The 20,488-nt window shown below is 44.4% G+C and overlaps 1 protein-coding gene across 4 annotated transcripts in view; it reads left to right on the top strand.

Annotated features, from left to right (window-relative positions):
• The window catches only part of PROM1 (prominin 1), a 103,659-nt gene extending 96,923 nt beyond the window's left edge, over positions 1-6,736 (top strand). For 2 of the 4 annotated variants that reach the window (XM_047091639.1, XM_047091635.1), the window contains 4 exons: positions 2,931-3,023; positions 5,430-5,545; positions 6,021-6,044; positions 6,476-6,736. In XM_047091639.1, coding sequence (XP_046947595.1) covers positions 2,931-3,023; positions 5,430-5,545; positions 6,021-6,044; positions 6,476-6,530 — 288 coding nt within the window. In that variant the 3' untranslated portion in view covers positions 6,531-6,736. The remainder of the gene's footprint in view (positions 1-2,930; positions 3,024-5,429; positions 5,546-6,020; positions 6,045-6,475) is intronic. The other 2 variants (XM_047091640.1, XM_047091636.1) reach the window with 1 other exon arrangement.
• Positions 6,737-20,488: the final 13,752 nt, after the last annotated feature.

The following is a 20,488-nucleotide window of genomic DNA, read 5'->3' as shown; positions in this document are numbered from 1 at the left end:
CATGATGGGAGGTGGCGTAAGACACAGCACGGGTTGTCCATGCTGGACCCCTTCTCGGGCCTGACACCGAGCGGGAGAAAGTGCCCCTCACATCGTCCCTCAGCTCCCTTGCTCACCATTATAGGAGTTCTGGCCACACTTGACTGTGTCTCCCCAGTGAACTGTGAGCTTCTTTTGCAATGGTGGCTTGGGCAGCGCTCAGCCTGCCATGCTGTTGGTGGATCAGTCGACTAGGGGTGTCTTGAGCTACAGAAATTTGTTTTCTCACAATTCTGGAGGCTGGAAGTCTGACATCAAGGTGTCAGCAGTGTTGGTTTCTTTAGAGTCCTCTCTGCTTGGGTCGTAGACAACCATCTTCCCCATGTGTCTTCACGAGGTCTGCCCTCTGTGCATGTCTGTGCCCAAATTTCCGCTTCGTTTATAAAGATGCCAGTCACATTGGATTAGGACTCAACCCTAATGACCTCATTTTAACTGAATTGCCTCTTCAAAGACCCTACCTCCAGATACAGTCACATTCTGAGATAGCAGGAGGTAGGGCTTTAACACACGAATTTGGGGGAACACAATTCGGTCCACAACAGTTGGGTCTCCCTGAATACATTAGAAGAGGAAAGTCGAGGAGCAGAGTGAAGTTTCCGGTGGTTTCAAGGCAGCACGTTGCTCCCAGCAGCCAGCTTGTGGAGAAGTATAGTGTCTTGGAAAATGCCTTTTGTCATCTTGGGCTCTGGGCCAGCTCCCCTCTGTGAGGATTATTCCACTGGGGCAGGGTTTGGGGGGGGAGATGCTTGCCGCTGAGTTACTTGATCAACTTGGGCTGAGTCACTTGGGCTACTTGCTGTTAGCCAAGACGGGCTTTGAGAAGTCTGGGGACTCAGGAAATCTTCGGCTACCTCCAGGCTGTCATGAGCTTCTCACATCTATTCCTGGCCCTTGGCCGCGTGAGCCCAGACTACCAACCATTTCCTCCCTCTTTGCTGCCCCACCCCGGATTCCGGCCACACCCCACTGCTTGATTCTCTGAAACGTTCACACTTCTCCATGTGATTTCCTCTGTGTCATACCCCCCTCCCCAGTCCCTACCTCTAGTCCCCACCATCTGGGCCTCGTGTATCTGGTTCTCCTTCAAGGCCCAGCTTCCTGATGTCTGTGCTGACACCTCCCACCAACCAGATGGGAAGACCGCAGGGTCCTCTCAGTGCTGGCATGAGGCGTGTGCACACGTGGGTGAGTAGCGGCGGAAGAGATACGTGACCGTCATTGCCGCCACGGCCACCGGACCCTGTGCATATCCTCCACCAGATCAAGGAACCACATTTTAGTCACGTCCATACCCAGAATATGAAACAAATACCCTGAAACCAAAGGGAATCTGGACAAGAATGGTTAAGTCACACGAGAGCCATGCCATGGAAATATTGGGTGACTGTTGGTACCAAATGGATCAGAGCTATGCTGTGGGGCTAGGAGAGATTTTCACAGGGTTATAAATAAAGGAGAAAAGCAAGATGCAGAAAGCATACAGAGTATGACTCCAACCCCAGTTTTTGTAAAAACCCGACAGTGAAAAAGCCTATGAAGAAAGAGATAGGTTGGTTGAGCTTGGTGAAAATGAAGTTGTTAACATGGATTGCCTTGGAAGGTATAGATGGTGGAAGAAAAAGGGAAGGTTTACCAACCAATAAAGGAAACGAGATAACATCGAGCTCATTGTATGTACTCAAAGGTTCTTTTTTTTTTTTTTAAGATTTTCTTTTAAGTTTATTTATTTGTTTTGAGAGAGACAGAGACTGCAAGAGTGGGGAAGGGGCAGAGACAGAGGGGGAGAGAATCTCAAGCAGACTTTGTACTGTCAGCCCAGAGCCCAATGCCGGGCTCGAACCCACGAAACCATGCGATCACGACCTGAGCTGAAATCAAGAGTCAGACGCTTAACTGACTGAGCCACCCAGGCACCCCAAAGTTTTTTAAAACGCATGACTATAGCTATCGTAAGTCAATGGGATTGGAGCATCTGTTTGGGATTTATTAAACGTGTTTATTTTAAACTCATTAATGAGTACATAGTTTTCTGTCTTCTAAAAAAAATGTATTTTTTTAATTTTAGAGAGTGTGTGTGAGTGGGGGGAGAGGGGCAGAAGGAAAGAGAGAGTGAATCCCAAGCAGGCTCCATGCTCAGCACGGAGCCCAAAGTGGGGCTTGACCCACAACCCTGAGATCAGGACCTGAGCTGAAATCAAGAGTCGGACACTCAACCGACTAACCCACCCAGGCGCCCCTATTTTCTTCTTATTTTTTTTAATTTTATTTATTTATTTCCTTATTTATTTTAGTTTTCAGTCTTCTAAAATGGGGTCTGCAGGTAGCACGGTTTTATTGGCACACAGCCACCCCCATTGGTTTATACATCATCTGCGGCTGCTTTCACCATTTTTTTTCAGAGTCCAGCACTTGCGACAGAAATGTCTTGGTCTGTCCTGCGAGGTAGAAAATATTTACTCTCTGGCCCTTTCTAGGAAGAGTTTGCCAAGCCCTGGTCCAAAATATATAATTATTGATTTATTAGCTTTCCATTTTCTTCCACATCCTTTGTCAGATCTCAAAGGGATCGGGTAAGAAATTCAGCCCGAGACCCTGGACCTGACACTTGTACTTCATTCTCTCAGGAGCCTCGTAAGGGTGGGTGTTATGGTTCCATAAAACAAGTGTAGAAACCAGAGACCGAGAGGCAGAGAGAATCAGCATCTTGCTTTCAAGTACCTGCTTTTAAACATTGTCAAACTCATCCGTAGAAATCAGCATTCTGCTCCATATCAACGAGGGTGTAGAGATCCTTTTGGTGAAAATAGGTCAAAGATAAATGGCATGTCTGATTCTTGTGGATTTTTGTGCATGTGCCTCAAAGTTCACTCGTGTTTCTTACCCCCTAGATTACTGAGAAAATTGCAGCCTGCAAACCCGTGGCCACCGCTTTAGACTCTGCTGTTGACGTCTTTCTGTGCAGCTACATTATCGACCCCATGGTAAGAATGGTGAAATTTCATCTTTCAAAATAAGGAACACAGTAAACTCATCAATCTTCATTTTTTGTTTGCAGATTGTAGTACACCCTATGATATAAAATAGTTCTGTGCTTGGGTCTGTTAACAGCTGTAGAATCCAAGACCTGAGATCTAAAATTGAGATGAACGTGTTAGGATACTTTCAGGGGCGGCTGGGTGGCTCAGTCGATTAAGCACCCATATCTTGATTTTGGCTCAGGTCATGATCTCACCGTTCGTGGCATCAAGCCCCGTGTCAGGCTCTGTGCTTACAGCATGGAGCCTGCTTGAGATTCTCTCTCTCCCTCTCTTTCTGCCTCTCCCCCCACTCTCAAAATAAATAAACTTAAAACAACAACAACAACAAAAAGACCTGGTCATCTGGCATATTGCCTGGCACAGGCAGTTGAATGAATGATAATCAACTGTCGTCGATCTGTCTGTCCAAGTGCATCTGTACTGCTCCGTCTGTCATCTCCCTGTCCCACATCCACGTGCCCATCTATCTGCTGGACGGACTTTCACACCTGAATGGAGACGCTCCTGTCCTCTTCTAGCCATGCAGACCCCAAGGTTTGGCTTCCTGGCCGCTTCCCTCCTCCCCAGACCCTAACCCCTTTGTGCTGCTTCTTGGACCCCTGCTGATGGCTTTGTAGGTGTGTCCTGGGCTAACCTGGTTGATTCTTTTTTTTTTTTTAATGTTTATTTGTTTTTGAGAGACAGAGAGACTGACAGACGGACAGAGCATGAGGTGGGGAGGGGCAGAGAGAGAGGGAGACACAGAATCTGAAGCAAGATCCAGGCTCTGAGCTGTCAGCACAGAGCCCGACACGGGGCTTGAACTCATGAACCACGAGATTGTGACCTGAGCTGAAGTCGGACGTGGAACCGACTGAGCCCACACAGGTGCCCCTAACCTGGTGGATTCTGAATTGATCTCCTTGCCTTCGGTCTTCACCGCCTGCCCCCAGCCAGTCAAATCACCCAACTGTCGAGGCTTTTCCCCCAGTAACTGAGGACCAGTGGAAGGGAGGCCTAGAGGCTGGAGCTTTGTAGCGAGGTGGTTTAAAATAGTAAGAAAGAGCTCTGGGCATTGATTTTGCCAGGAAAGTGGACCCCAGGCTGCCCAGCATGTTTCTTTTATACCTTGATTGTTCCTGAAAGAATTATGGCAGCTTCCAGTAAAAGGATTGGTTGTCATAAAGCTCTAAAGCCTCTCAAAGCGAGGTCTGAATGCACAGAAATCTACCAATAAAAGAACACATGGGGAAAGGAGAACAAATTTACTGGAAATTCTGGGCCAAGAGGTGCCACTGCCATCCGACAGTGCGCTCTGTCCGGAGGAAGGCAGAACGTCAGTGGCTGAGCTGTGAGGGTTGGAGGGCGGCGGAGGAGGGCCGCTGTCACATCCAAGCTGCCTTTTGCCTCCCGGTAGGCTGGGGAGGCTGTCCTGATGTTACCTACAACATCACCCTAAGGCAGCGGCCATAGACCCGAACCTCTACAGGCCAAGCGTAAGACACTGGAGGGCGTATGGTGTCGTCGGGGTCTCCAGCTGCGTCTCTTCTGATTGGTGGATAAGGCTAAACAGCGTTGGGCGTCACCCCTGCAAAAGCTAGTGGTGTGGCCAGGCCCCAACCAAACGCGGACCTTCTTGATGGAAGAACCACCACCCAGCGGCCGCTGGTGTTGCCTTGTGGGGATGGGGGCTCAGTTTATGAGACTGAACTTGAAGACTTTTCAAGAAAGACGTGACTCCAGATTTCTGTGTGAAGCCTGACTTAGGAATGTTAGCAACTATCTTTTGAAAATACCTTCACATGCTTTTTAAGCAAAATAGGGTTGAATGCAGCCTATGATCTGCCCTTAAGCTTGGTTAAGTTAAATGTGGAATGTTTGTTGAGAGCCTAGTAGGTGCCGAGCGCCGGTCCTGCCTTCTCCACACAATAGTGTTATGGGATAAAGATGCTACGGTCCCGCGGTTCTGATGCAGAGCAAAGCCAGAAAGGTGAATTAGCCGCGTCAAACAACTCAGAAAAGGGATTAAGCTCAGGCCTGCTGGTCCGCCATGCTCCTATCGTAGGCAGCAAAGGGACGCCATCTGGTGGGGTCCTAGATGCAAACCCTTGCTTCCCCACTTGCTCCCACTGGTCCTCATTTGTAAAATAAATATAATAGGATCGAGTCAAGGTTTTCGGAGAGATTTAATGAATTGCAGCAACGTGTAGCCTTTCACACAGTAGATGACTCCCGTTGCATTTACAAATGGTTTCAATGAACAAAATTAAACCTCATTAAACAATGGCAGAAAAACGAAAAAAGCAACTGCTGCTTTCCATTTTCCCGTCTTGAGGCATCTGATCCTCCTGATTTTCTTTTTTTCCCTAGAATTTATTTTGGTTCGGCATAGGAAAAGCCACCGTATTTCTACTGCCGGCTCTCATTTTTGCTGTAAAGCTGGCCAAGTACTATCGTCGAATGGATTCAGAGGATGTGTATGAGGAGTAAGTAGACAAGTTTCTACAGAGGCTGGGGGAGGGGGGTCATTTTCTAAGAGGCACTGACTTCAGAACGAGCTCTGATGAGATTAAACTTGGTCTTTTTTTAAAGTAGGGGGTCACTCTGGTCAGGTGTCTTCTTTGTACCTTTCTCATGCTTGTTTTAACTGTTCTCCCTCTTGCTTCATCTTCTCAGTGTCCTTAACCAGCCTTCTTATTTCTTGTTTGCAGTTCCTCTGTCTTGGGGATTTGGCACTTTACTTTATAGCTGTGTTTACTAGTTTTCACTTTGACTCTGTAGTATATATATACCTTTATGCTTCATGTTTTACGCCACTCACCTCCTTCGTGATGTGTGTCTCTCCTGAATTTACTTGGGTAGTGTCTGTATTAGGGTAAAAACAAATGTGGGGGATCCAGCTGTCGAGCTGTGATCGTAATTAAAAACAATAATTGTATCTCCCTTTTTAGTATTTTATAGTGCTGAAACTGTATCCGTCAAAAAGTAAGCCTTTTCTTTTTTTTTAAAAAAACCATATTCCTAAGATGGGACTGGGGAGGTCTTTATTATTATGTGATGGACTTTTAAAACGGAATTAATAGCATCTTAAAATTACATGACAACGTTAGATATGCCCAGATAAAAATCCGTGCTGATGCCTCTACAACAGGGCCGGCACATACAAGGCACTGAAGGAATACTTGTTAAATTAATGATATTTTTATAGGTTAAGTTTATTAATATATAAAATGGCTGTTTCAGTGTTTGGTTTTTAAAGGGAGCAGAATGTGAATATAGCTTTTTTACTCTCTTTGTAGATTTAACAAATGGTCACGTGCTTTTCGTGACCCCTTGCATTGCCTTTGTAGCTCACAATGTGAATATTTCATCTTAGAGATAACATGGTGTTTTTGGTGTATTTATTTTTGTTACAGTATGGAAAATGGTAATATTGGTTTTCATAGACATCATTCCACTCAGACTGTATGAACAAAGTTTTTAAACAGATCCAACGGCACGAGTTCTTGATCTACAGCGTCTCTGAATACTGGAAAAGAAACCTTCCCTTCCAGAGTTTACAGGGTTTAGTGATTTTTGTATGCAACACTCACTGATGCGCCAAAGAGTAAAAAGTGTGCGTTCACAACTGTTTTGGTTTTTGTTTTGTTTTCTCTCCAGAAGTTTTGCTTTAATCATCTGAGCCTTCTATGAAAGTTCCAATATGTATTACATTCATTCATTTCCAGTTTAATTTTCAAAACAAGGCATGAATTGTGTCACATTTCATTGCTTGGGAACCTAGACTTGTAGCTAGGCAAAATCCAGCAAATAGCAGTTGTGTGTGTGTGAACAATAAAAGTGATTTCAGAAATCTGACTCTAATCTTATTGAAACACATACCTATATTATAGACATCGATTATGTCACTGTGTCATTTGCTCAAGGCTGCTGTAACAAGTTACACAAGGTGGGTGGCTTAAAGCAGCAGAAGTATCTTCTCCCACAGTTCTGGAGGCCGGAAGTATGAAATGCATTCATCAGCACAGCTGGTTCCTCCAAGGGGGATAGCACAAGAGTCTGCTCTATGCCTTTTTCCTAGATTCTGATGATTGAGACGATCCACGGCATTCCTTGGACACTCACTCCAGTCTCTGTCTCTGTCTTCCCATGGAGTCTTCCTTGGGTGCCTGTGTCCACATTTCCCTCTGCTTCTAAGGAGTCATTGGATCAGGGCCCATCCTAATCAAGAATGATCTCATCTTAATTTCATCACATCTGCAAACAACCTATTGGCAAACATTCGCAGGTTCTAGGTGATATGAATTTGGGAGGGAACTCCATTCAGACCAGCACAGTCATCCAGCAGTGATAGCAAATAGCCAAAAAGATAGGGAAGGAAACTCAAAGGAGAGCAACACTATACACCCTCTACACACAGAAACTAAGTTAAATTACCAAAATCACAAAAGATAGAAAAATTATAAATTTTGTTAGACACATACAAAATAGTGACTCATCTCCCTCTTAATTTTATGCTCATTTCTTTATTTAAGAACATGTTAATACTCCACTGCTTGTGAGCAGAAAGTGTCTCTTCATCTAACACCATGATGCCTGGCCCCTGCCACACAATGGATTCACGTGGCTGATGCTGAGGACCCACCCTTAGAGATTCGGATATAGTGTCCTGAACATGTGGATGCTTAAATTTCCTCAGATGATTCTAATAGACGGCCAAGGCTGAGAAACACTTCCCTGGATTAACAGACCACTTTCTGGGCTACACCCCACGCAGTTCTCGTGCAGCCTGGCTTCAGAATTACAAATACAGTTCCATGTGCATTTCATCCAATTAATATGTGACTACTTATCATCTGCTATGTCCCAAGCAAGTTCAAGACGCTGATGGAAGAGAGGTGAGCTAACAGATTGGCCCAACCTCCCAGAAGCTCAATGTCAGTGTTGGAACCAAGACAACACACTGGAGGTGTGTGAGAGACACAGAAGCCTGGGTGGTGGTGGGGATCAAGGGAGGTTTGCTGCCATTGAGTTTCTAAAATTGCATGAATTGGAGAAAGAAGATGGCAGCGTAGGAGGACACTGGGCTCACTGCGTCCTGTGGATCATTTAGATTCCACCCACACCTGCCTAAATAACCCAGAAAACCGCCAGAAGACTAGCAGAACGGACTCTCTGGAGCCAAGCGTAGACAAGAGGCCCACGGAAGAGGGTAGGAAGGGTGGAGAGGCGGTGCGTGCTACACGGACTGGCAGGAGGGAGCCGGGGCGGTGGAGGGGCAGCCCGCCGGCAAGGTGGAATCCCTGAGCCTGGCTTGCAAAAGCGGAGGGGCCAGACTCCATGAGTTATGACAGCCAGCGGGACTTAACATCTGGAATAACTCAACAGCTCTGCTCAGAGAGCGGGAGGGCGAGAGGACACCGGAAGGGAAGGTTGTTGGGCCCTGGAAGACAGAGCTGGCCAGTGCCATCTCCCTCTCCCATCCCCCAGCCGAAATCCCAAAGGGAACCAGTTCCCATCACCTAACTTGCTTGCACCACACAAACACCCAACGCTGTGCTTCTGTGGATCCAACCTTCTGATGGGTCAGCCTCCCTCCCAGTGCTGCAGGGCCCCTCCCGTAGGGGACCACAGATGGCAAAGTGAGCTGAGCCTGCCCACCCCCCCCCCCACCCCTGTGCACCTTGCAGATCCACCCTGGCTAATACGCCATTGGCCAGATCCCATCGAAGCAGCACCACAAGCCTGGCAGTGTGCAAGCAGCCCAGACAGGGGCCACACCACTCCACAGCGAGTTCCGCCCCTGGGAGAGGGGAAGATAAGGTACATACCAGTCTGACTGTGGCCCCAGCAGTGGGCTGGGGACAGACATCAGGTCTGACTACGGCCCCGCCCACCAACACAAGTTACTCCAGACAGCACAGGGGAAGTGCCCTGCAGTTCCACCCCAGAGACTACCCAAAATGACGAAACAGAACTCTCCTCAAAAGAAACTCCAGGGAGTAGCGACAGCTAACAAATTGATCAAAAACGATTTAAGCAATATAACAGAACAAGAATTTAGAATAATAGTCATAAAACTCATCACTGGGCTTGAAAAAAGTATAGAGGACAGCAGAGAATCTATTGCTACAGAGATCAAGGGACTAAGAAATAGTCACGAGGAGCTAAAAATGCTATAAATGAGGTGCAAAATAAAATGGAGGCGACCACAGCTCAGATTGAAGAGGCAGAGGAGAGAATAGGTGCATTAGAAGATAAAATTATGGAAAAAGAGGAAGCTGAGAAAAAGAGAGATAAAAAAATCCAGGAGTATGAGGAGAGAATTAGAGAACTAAGTGATGCAATGAAATGGAACAATATCCGTAAAATAGGAAGAGGAAGAGAGAAAGGGGCTGAAGGTGTACTTGAAGAAATCATAGCTGAGAACTTCCCTGATCTGGGGAAGGAAATAGGCATTGAAATCCAAGAGGCGCAGAGAACTCCCTTCAGACGTAACTTGAATTGATCTTCTGCATGACATATCATGGTGAAACTGGCAAAATACAAGGATAAAGAGAAAATTCTGAAAGCAGCTAGGGATAAACATGCTCTAACATATAAAGGGAGACCGATAAGTCTAGTGGCAGACCTATATACTGAAACTTGGCAGGCCAGAAAGGAATGGCAGGAAATCTTCAATGTGATGAACAGAAAAAATATGCAGGTGAGAATCCTTTATCCAGCAAGTGTGTCATGCAGAATAGAAGGAGAGATAAACGTCTTCCCAAACAAACAAAAACTGAAGGAATTCATCACCACTAAACCAGCCCTACAAGAGATCCTAAGGGGGATTTTGTGAGTGAAATGTTGCAAGGACCACAAAGTACCAGAGACATCAGTACAAGCATGAAACTACAGACATCACAATGACTCTAAACTCATATCTTTCTATAATAACACTGAATGTAAATGGACTAAATGCTCCAACCAAAAGACATAGGGTATCAGAATGGATAAAAAAAAAAAAAAAACAAGACCCATCTATTTGCTGTCTAGAAGAGACTCATTTTAGACCTGAGGACACCTTCAGATTGAAAGTGAGGGGATGGAGAACTATCTATCATGCTACTGGAAGTCAAAATAAAGGTGGAGTAACCACACTTATATCAAACAAACTACACTTTAAATTAAAGGCTGTAACAAGAGATGAAGAAGGGCATTATATAATAATTACAGGGTCTACCCATCAGGAAGAGCTAACAATTATAAATGTCTATGCACCAAATACAGGAGCCCCCAAATATATAAAACAATCACAAACATAAGCAACCTTATTGATAAGAATGTGGTAATTGCAGGGGATTTTAATACTCCACTTACATCAATGGATAGATCATCTAGACACAGAATCAATAAAGAAACAAGGGCCCTGAATGATACATTGGATCAGATAGACTTGACAGATATATTTAGAACTCTGCATCCCAAAGCAACAGAATATACTTTCTTCTCGAGTGCACATGGAACATTCTCCAAGGTAGATCACATACTGGGTCACAAAACAGCCCTTCATAAGTATACAAGAATTGAGATCATACCATGCACACTTCAGACCACAATGCTATGAAGCTTGAAATCAACCACAGGAAAAAGTCTGGAAAACCTCCAAAAGCATGGAGGTTAAAGAACACCCTACTAAAGAATGAATGGGTCAACCAGGCAATTAGAGAAGAAATTAAAAAATATATGGAAACAAATGAAAATGAAAATGAAAATACAACAATCCAAACTCTTTGGGATGCAGCAAAGGCAGTTCTGAGAAGAAAATACATTGCAATCCAGGCCTATCTCAAGAAACAAGAAAAATCCCAAATACAAAATCTAACAGCACACCTAAAGGAAATAGAAGCAGAACAGCAAAGGCAGCCTAAACCCAGCAGAAGAAGAGAAATAATAAAGAGCAGAGCAGAAATAAACCATATAGAGTCTAAAAAAAAAAAAAACTATAGAGCAGATCAATGAAACCAAGAGTTGGTTTTTTGAAAAAATAAACAAAATTGATAAACCTCTAGCCAGGCTTCTCAAAAAGAAAAGGGAGATGACACAAATAGATAAAATCATGAATGAAAATGGAATTATTTCAACCAATCCCTCAGAGATACAAGCAATTTTCAGGGAATACTATGAAAAATTATATGCCAACAAACTGGACAACCTGGAAGAAACAGACAAATTCCTAAGCACCCACACACTTCCAAAACTCAAACAGGAAGAAATAGAAAACTTGAACAGACGCATAACCAGTGAAGAAATTGAATCAGTTATCAAAAATCTCCCAACAAATAAGAGTCCAGGACCAGATGGCTTCCCAGGGGAATTCTACCAGACATTTAAAGCAGAGATAATACCTATCCTTCTCAAGCTGTTCCCAAAAATAGAAAGAGAAGGAAAACTTCCAGACTCATTCTGTGAAGTTAGCATTACTTTGATTCCTAAGCCAGACAGAGACCTAGCAAAAAAAGAGAACTACAGGCCAATATCCCTGATGAATGTGGATGCAAAAATTCTCAATAAGATACTAGCAAATCGAATTTAACAACATATAAAAAGAATTATTCACCATGATCAAGTGGGATTCATTCCTGAGCTTCAGGGCTGGTTCAACATTTGCAAATCAATCAATGTGATACATCACATTAATAAAAGAAAAGATAAGAACCATATGATCCTGTCAATCAATGCAGAAAAAGCATTTGACAAAATTCAGCATCCTTTCTTAATAAAAACTCTTGAGAAAGTCGGGATAGAGGGAACATACTTAAACATCATAAAAGCTATTTATGAAAAGCCCACAGCTAATATCATCCTCAATGGGGGAAAACTGAGACCTCTCTCCTTGAGATCAGGAACACGACAGGGATGCCCACTCTCACCGCTGTTGTTTAACATAGTGATGGAAGTGCTAGCATCAGCAATCAGACAACAAAAGGAAATCAAAGGCATCAGAACTGGCAAAGATGAAGTAAAGCTTTCACTTTTTGCAGATGACATGATATTATACATGGAAAACCCGATGGACTCCACCAAAAGTCTGCTAGAACTGATACATGAATTCAGCAAGGTCGCAGGATACAAAATCAATGTACAAAAATCAGTTGCATTTTTATACACTAATAATGAAGCAACAGAAAGACAAATAAAGAAACTGATCCCATTCATAATGGCACCAAGAAGCATAAAATACCTGGGAATAAACCTAACCAAATATGTAAAAGATCTGTATTCTCAAAACTATAGAAAGCTTATGAAGGAAATTGAAGAAGATATAAAGAAATGAAAAAACATTCCGTGCTCATGGATTGGAAGAATAAGTATTGTTAAAATGTCAATACTACCCAAAGCTATCTACACATTCAATGCAATCCCAATCACAATTGCACCAGCATTTTCTCGAAGCTAGAACAAGCAATCCTAAAATTTGTATGGAACCACAAAAGACCTCAATAGCCAAAGTAATTTTGAAGAAGAAGACCAAAGTGGGAGGCATCACAATCTCAGACATTAGCCTCTACTACAAAGCTGTAATCATCAAGACAGATGGTATTGGCACAAAAACAGACACATAGACCAATGGAATAGAATAGAGACTCTAGAATTGGACCCACAAACGTATGGCCAACTAATCTTTGACAAATCAGGAAAGAATATCCAATGGAAAAAGACAGTCTCTTTAACAACTGGTCAGCAACATGCAGAAGGTGCTGGGAGAACTGGACAGCAACATGCAGAAGGATGAAACTAGACCACTTTCTTACACCACTCACAAAAATAAACTCAAAATGGATAAAGGACCTGAATGTGAGGCAGAAAACCATCAAAACCCCAGAGGAGAAAGCAGGAAAAAACCTCTCTGACCTCAGCTGCAGCAATTTCTGAGTTGACACATCCCAAAGGCAAGGGAATTAAAAGCAAAAGTGAACTATTGGGACCTCATGAAGATAAAAACCTTCTGCACTGCAAAGGAAACAATCAACAAAACTAAAAGGCAACCAATGGAATGGGAAAAGATATTTGCAAATGACATATCAAAGGGCTAGTATCCAAAATCTATAAAGAACTCACCAAACTCCACACCCGAAAAACAAATAACCCATGAAGAAATGGGCAGGAAACATGAATAGACACTTCTCTAAAGAAGACATCCAGATGGCCAACAGGCACGTGAAAAGATGCTCAACGTCGCTCCTCATCAGGGAAATACAAATCAAAACCACACTGAGATACCACCTCAAGCCAGTCAGAGTGGCTAAAATGAACAAATCAGGAGACTATAGATGCTGGAGAGGATGTGGAGAAACGGGAACTCTTTTGCACTGTTGGGAAGGCAAACTGGTGCAGCCGCTCTGGAAAACAGTGTGGAGGTTCCTCAAAAAAATTAAAAATAGATCTATGACCAAGCAATAGCACTGCTAGGAATTTACCCAAAGGATACAGGAGTGCTGATGCATAGGGGCACTTGTACCCCAATGTTCATAGCAGCACTTTCAACAATAGCCAAATTATGGAAAGAGCCTAAATGTCCATCAGCTGATGAATGGATAAAGAAATTGTGGTTTATATACACAAAGGAATACTACGTGGCAATGAGAAAGAATGAACTATGGCCTTTTGTAGCAACGTGGATGGAAGTGGAGAGTGTTATGCTAAGTGAAATAAGTCATACAGAGAAAGACAGACACCATATGTTTTCACTCTTATGTGGATCCTGAGAAACTTAACAGAAGGACATAGGGGAGGGGAAAGAAAAAAAAATAAAAAAGAGGTTAGAGAGGGAGAGAGCCAAAACATGAGACTCTTAAAAACTGAGAACAAACTGAGGGCTGATGGGGGGGAGGGAGGGTAGGGTAGGTGAGGGGTACTGAGGAGGGCACCTGTCGGGATGAGCACTGGGTGTTGTATGGAAACCAATTTGACAATAAATTTCATATTTAAAAAAATAAATAAATAAATAAAATAGTATAAATCAAACACCTACTATTACACACTTATCAAATCTTTCCTTTTTTATTTTAGAGAGAGCACGAATCAGGGAGAAGGGCAGAGGGAGAGAGAGAGAATCTTAGTAGGCTCCATGCTCACCACGGAACCTGACATGGGGCTCGATCCCATGATCCTGGATCATGGCCTGAGTCAAAATCGAGTTGGACACTCAACTGACTAAGCCACCCAGGCGCCCCTCAAATCTGTTTCTTATAAAGGCTCTGTGCCTTTCACTTGTCCCTTCATACTGTCCTCGTTTTATCCCTATGAGGTCAGAACTTTTAATCCCAATTATAAATGAAGTGATCTGAAGCTTAGAGACGTGAGTTGTCTAACATCACACAGCTCATGTGTCTGGACCAGAAGAGGAGCTTCCCCAGAATGTAAACCCCTGGCTCTCAGTCCATGCACATCACAGGCTAGGGTGGGTTTGGGCACAAACCATTTCCTAAGCATTCCTAATATTTCAAACTAGAACCACATTGTAGCTGTCTGGTATTTTCTAATGACAAAATGCAATATAAATCAGTGCTACCCAAAGTATGGCCTGAACACCAGAAGCATCTGGATGGCCTGAGGAGCTGTGGGAATGCTAATTCTCAGACTCCACCCCAGATACACTGAATCCCAGTCTTTGAGGGTAACGCCCCAGAATGTGAATTCTAGTAAGCTTTTCCAGATGAGTCTGAAGCACAGTAATGCTGGCCAAGCAATATTTCAAGTCATCCTAAAGGAAACAGTCTTGATCCATTTAGAAAATAGCTATTGCCCAAGATGTACAGCTCAGTGGCACTGCAAGCTGCAGATTGTTGGCAGAGCATCAGCAGCTACGCACCTGCTGGGGAAATGGGAGAGGTGGAGCCGGTCCAGAGTGGTCATGGAGTGGGGGAAGGGTTACAGGGCTAACCACAGCCCCAAAGCGCACTGTCCGTCCGAAATGCCCATCTCCATTCCTTCCTGGGTAGGGGCTCCTGTACCCCCGTGTGCCTTTCCTGAGCTACTGCTACCACCCCCTGCGTCTGATCAGACACTCCCACTCCTTCTCTGTCCTCTTCTCGATGAGCATTTATGTCATTTCTCTCCCCCTCAACAAGATTTCAAACGCTGTGCACAAAGACCATGTCTTTAGGTTCCTTTGATTCCCGTGGTCCTTTAGAGGCAGAACGGGCTGGTAGCAGACTCAGAAGCCTGGGTTCCCATGTGGCTCTCCCTTGAGAAGGAGTACAAGCTTCCTTAGCTACATTCCCCCTCTGTAAAATGGGGAGGGGATTGCACCCACTTTATTGGCTGTATGATCAGCATCCAACCCAGCACTGAGTAGGGCTCAGTAAAAGGGAGCCAATGTGACCTGCCCATGGCAGCCTTCCAGTAAATAGATCAAGTTTCTTTCAGAGCTAGTGATCTTGTCCCTGTGGTTCAAGCAAAGGCTGGTCAACCTATTGTGAGACGTCATGAACAGGAGTCTTCACTCAGTTCAAAAAGGGAAGGAAAAGGAAGATGGCAGATTAAGAAGCATCAGGACCCACCTCCCTACTTAAACAGGAATTACACTGGCAGAATCTTTCTGATGAGCTATTTTGGAACTCCAAATCTATTGAAGGCATGGCAAATTCCAAGGGAGTCTTGGATGGTAAATTGTGGTTAACTTCAGTAAATTTCATTTCTTAGCTCTGCGATTCCAACCCCCCTCATCCAAGTCTGAGGACAGGTACCTGTGTATGTGTTCCTGGAGTGGCTGGTACACAGACTTTGAGTGCCAGGAGGGGCCATAAGGACCCTGTCCCTCAGACATCAGAGAGCTGTGTTCTGAGCACTGACTGCTGCTTCTAATCACAGAGGTGCAGTCGTGGAAGGGGGCAGCCATTGTCACACTCCCTCCAAGGACCAGCTGCATTATGTTCGCACTGTCTTCTCTAAGGAGAGTCTACAATGCTGATAACATGATCTACCCAACAATATTTTCCAATCAAGTCTTTTAAAGTCCATTCTACTTCGTGTCTAAAGAAGATGTGGTTTATATATACAATGGAATACTACTTGGCAATGAGAAAGAATGAAATCTGGCTATTTGTAGCAATTTGGATGGAACTGGAGAGTGTTATGCTAAGTGAAATAAGTCAGGCAGAGAAAGATACCATATGTTTTCACTCATATGTGGATCCTGAGAAACATAACAGAAGACAAGGGGGGAGGGGAAGGGGGAAAAAGTTACAGAGAGGGAAGGAGGCAAACCATAAGAGACTCTTAAATACTGAACAAACTTAGGGTTGATGGGGGGTGGGGGAGAGGGGAATGAGGGTGATGGGCATTGAAGAGGGCACCAGTTGGGATGAGCACTCGGTGTTATATGGAAACCAATTTGACAATAAATTACATATAAAATAAAATAAATTAATTAAAAGTTACTACTAAATAAATAAATAAATAAATAAAATCCATTCTACTTCTTGATAATGCCACCAGCTGAGAATGAAAAGGAATATATAATGTCCACTGAATGTCATGTCCGTTAGCCCACTCTCAAGGCCCCTCTGGCAGTATGTGACTGTAAATATCCCAGATATCCAAAATATGACAGAGCCTGGTCTCAAGTGCTACTATAGTGTGGCCAGAATCTTCCACCCCCTCAGAATAGCAATTTCAGTTATTGTGTCACAGGCCACAAGAAGCCACAAGTTGCCACAAGATGGCAGCAGAGGGCACATGCAATCTATTTGCCTGGAAAGGTCATGGCCCTTGGAGCTCTAAGGGTTCTTGTTTACTCTTAGGAAGTCAGATCAGCTGCAAACAGGTACTGTCGTCCTGATAGGTAGGCCATTTCCCTCTGCTTGGCCTACAGATGGAGGATCGTCCGTTGGGCGCATCCAGTTAGTGGCAGGATTACTGCACGCAGTCCAACATGGATTGAGGTACCAATACTGTCCTTACGGTACTTACAGGCTAAAACAGCCACATTGTTACAGTCAGGCTCATCTCAGTTTGTGCCTTCCGATGGGCGTCCACATCGGGTACAAGAAGAGTTTCATCAAGCAACGGCTTTCCAGAACTCACAATTCCAGAGACGGGTGTTTTTAATATATGTGCCATTCTTAACCACGAACTAGGTTGTTAGGTCCAAGAACAGATAATAAAGGCATGCCTGGTACTTAAGAGTACTGTCCACAGAAAGGGAAGTGGCTTTGAAGTTAGCCCATCCGCTGATGGGCTCCTACCACAGTGGGAGAGTTGTCACTGGCACTGCAGGGCTGCTGTCACCCAGTAGACACATCACCTTAGAGTTGGGATGAGCCTTCAGTGACCCAGGCCCAGGAATCCTCAAGACCTTCCTGGGAGCCTTCTCCAGGTAGCAAAAGGCTCCCGTGTGAGTCATCAAGGGAGATACAAGGGGTTCCTAGAGATGAGACACTACCTTCTTGTGTGAAGAGCATCTGTCCTTAGGACCTGACTTGCTGTTCTGGAATGTTCCATTTCCATTTTTTATGAGAAATCTGTTTACCTTCCCAGAATCTGAGGGGGCCAGTGCAGGATGGGGACACCTGGACACAATGATAACTGGCAGTCCTCCCTAAAACCACTCGCTCTCCACAAGTGCCCAATAGTAGGCCAGCAGCAGTGTGTCAAGTACAGCACAGTAGGGAGCCATATGGGCAGGAAGTCAGACCCCAAGAAGTGACTCTGGGCGGAGGTACTTCCACTGCCAGAGGTACCACTCAACACACTTCCCAGGGTCAGAATCCTGGATTCCAGCATGGTCCTTGGGGTTTACAGGCCCCGGGGTAGGTGGCCTGTGGGGCTGCCTGTAACACACCTGTTACCCAAGTCCTTGGCAAACTTAGCAGATTTTCTGGTCAATTTGTACACAGGGCTCAACCTCAACAAAATACCAGGATGAAGCACATATTGACTTCTATCCCCAAACAGTCGAACTAAGTCCAGGCTTCCCACTTGGCTTGTGGGGGCTGTAGGGAGAGTAACTTTTCCTTTCCTGTATCAGGACCAGATCTTCAAGCCTCAGTCCACAAGTCCTCCTAAGACTGATTAGAGGCTGGTCCCTCAGGACTCTTCTCCTAAGTGGTTTCCACCTGCTCTTCCTGGGAGCCCATCAGCTTGAGGTCATCAGTGCAGTCACCCCTGAGGGAGGAAGACCTGTCCCATTACTGGCCCTGCCTTGGTGACACTGAGTGTGAGCATCCAGGGTCCCTGTGGCAGGACAGGAAACGTGTTTGCAGGTCCAGATGAGCTTGCACACAAATGAGTTTTGACACTTTGGGCCAAAGAGATCGAGCAAAAGGCATTAGCCATATTCTAGACAGAATCTGCCAAAATGCGTAATCTGTTTAGCTGCAGTCACAAAGTCTGACAAGGTTGGGCTTCTAGAGGCATCAACTGAATTTAATTGATGATAATCCACTGTGGAAACCCCCATTTGGATTCATGTGAGGAAGAAATGAGTTTTCAATGTGCGAAGCCCTGAAGGTTGGGATGTTATTGTTACAGCAACTGTCGGTACCCAGCTACCACACTCTGCTGGGTCACATATTCTAGCACCCTGCGAGTGGCTCATAATCTGACTAGGTATCTTAAAGGACTATCACCAAATATTTGTCAGATTAATTCAGTTGATGGATTTAAGCTGATGGTGTTGACCTCCTCATCTCTAATATATACTCTTCCTCTCACATTTGGTGCATCAAAGTTTATATGTTCATGGGACAGTTTAAGCACAGACCAGTTGCTTGCTTTTAACAATCATCCCACCATTTGCTGGAAGGATTTAGGACATGCCTTGAGGGATGCATATATTATGGTCGGGGTCTAACTGCCTTGAATAAAATAGCTAAGAAAAATGCAAGAATGAAAAATCCGTGTTTTGTGTCCACTTGCAAATACATCCAGGTCTGTGAGCTCCTGGAAAATTGCAGTTTATAATCAGCACAGAGGAACCCTCGGAAGGACTTCTTTCTGCCTGTAAGAGCTCAAGTCGGACGCCATCTGGGAGGCAGCTGGGAGGTTTTCTGACTGGTCCTTTAATAATATATATATTATTATATATGTATATAATATAATATATATATTATATTGTTTAATGGTCTCCTGAAGTCATGCGTGCCATGCTCTAGAAGTTAGAGCTGGGAAAAACTTCAGACCTATTAAAGATAGTGACAATGTTTGTGTGGTCCATCTCCACACCCAATACCTCTCCATCTCCAATACCACCCTACCACACCTCCAGGTATCCCTGTTCCCTTTCTGCTTCTCTCCCTCTCCTTCCCCTCTTCCCCTGGAGGCACTCCAGGCCAGGCTGAAAGCCAGAGTCTTACCAGCACTTCTCCTCCTGGATTCTTCCAGAATTCTGCACTCAGGTGCCATCAGGCTTGGTCTGGAGTTATGGTATCACTTTTCGTCTTATTATATCAGAGCAGAAAGAAGGCTGCACCTGGAGCAGGAGATCTAGTGCAACTGAGAGAAATGAATTTGGGACTTTAGGGAAGTCGTTTAGGTCAGTTAGCTCCTTGTTAATTCTGTTTGAAATAACAGCCATTCCTGATGGTGCTGTGATAAGGTCTCACATAGCAAGGTGCAGTGAAGGCTTTAGAAATGACACGGTGCCATGTGGGAGTGTAGTATGATCATCAATCAAGAGAAAAGATATGGAAATATTCAAGGGAGAGGAAAAGCTCTTTACATCCCAATCTGTTTTTCCAGTATATGATCACCACATAGCTATGATATAGAGTCACCAATGCTCGTGAAAACAGTGAAATTGGGTCCCCCAATCACACCAAGAAGGCCATCAGCCTAAATAGGCCTGACTTGAACCATAAATAATCTGTTACAGAAGGTGGTTAGAACAAGTTTAAATCTCAGACAAAATAAATCTTTGAATTCATTCAGATGCTTACTTATTTTTTTTAATTTTTTAAAATGTTTACTTATTTTTGGGGCGCCTGGGTGGCGCAGTCGGTTAAGCGTCCGACATCAGCCAGGTCACGATCTCGCGGTCCGTGAGTTCGAGCCCCGCGTCAGGCTCTGGGCTGATGGCTCGGAGCCTGGAGGCTGTTTCCGATTCTGTGTCTCCCTCTCTCTCTCTGCCCCTCCCCCATTCATGCTCTGTCTCTCTCTGTCCCAAAAATAAATAAATAAATAAAAAACCGTTGAAAAAAAATTAAAAAAATAAATAAAATGTTTACTTATTTTTGAGATAAAGAGACAGAGCATGAGTGGGGGAGGGGCAGAGAGAGAGAAGACACATATCCCAACACAGGGCTTGAACTCACAAACCGTGAGATCATGACCTAAGCCAAGGTTGGATGCTTAACCAACGGGGCCACCCAGGTACCCCCAGATGATTGTTTTAAAGAGAAATTAAGAAAAGGTGACTGATGCTTTTCTGCTTTTAGGTCATT

The sequence above is a fragment of the Lynx rufus genome, unplaced genomic scaffold, assembly GCF_022079265.1.
Source record: "Lynx rufus isolate CCGP_SWC_20201006 ecotype Redwood Valley unplaced genomic scaffold, mLynRuf1.p SCAF_3, whole genome shotgun sequence".
NCBI lineage: Eukaryota > Metazoa > Chordata > Mammalia > Carnivora > Felidae > Lynx > Lynx rufus.
The sequence above is the reverse complement of the archived record's forward strand: the minus strand, read 5'-3'. Positions and strand labels throughout refer to the sequence as shown.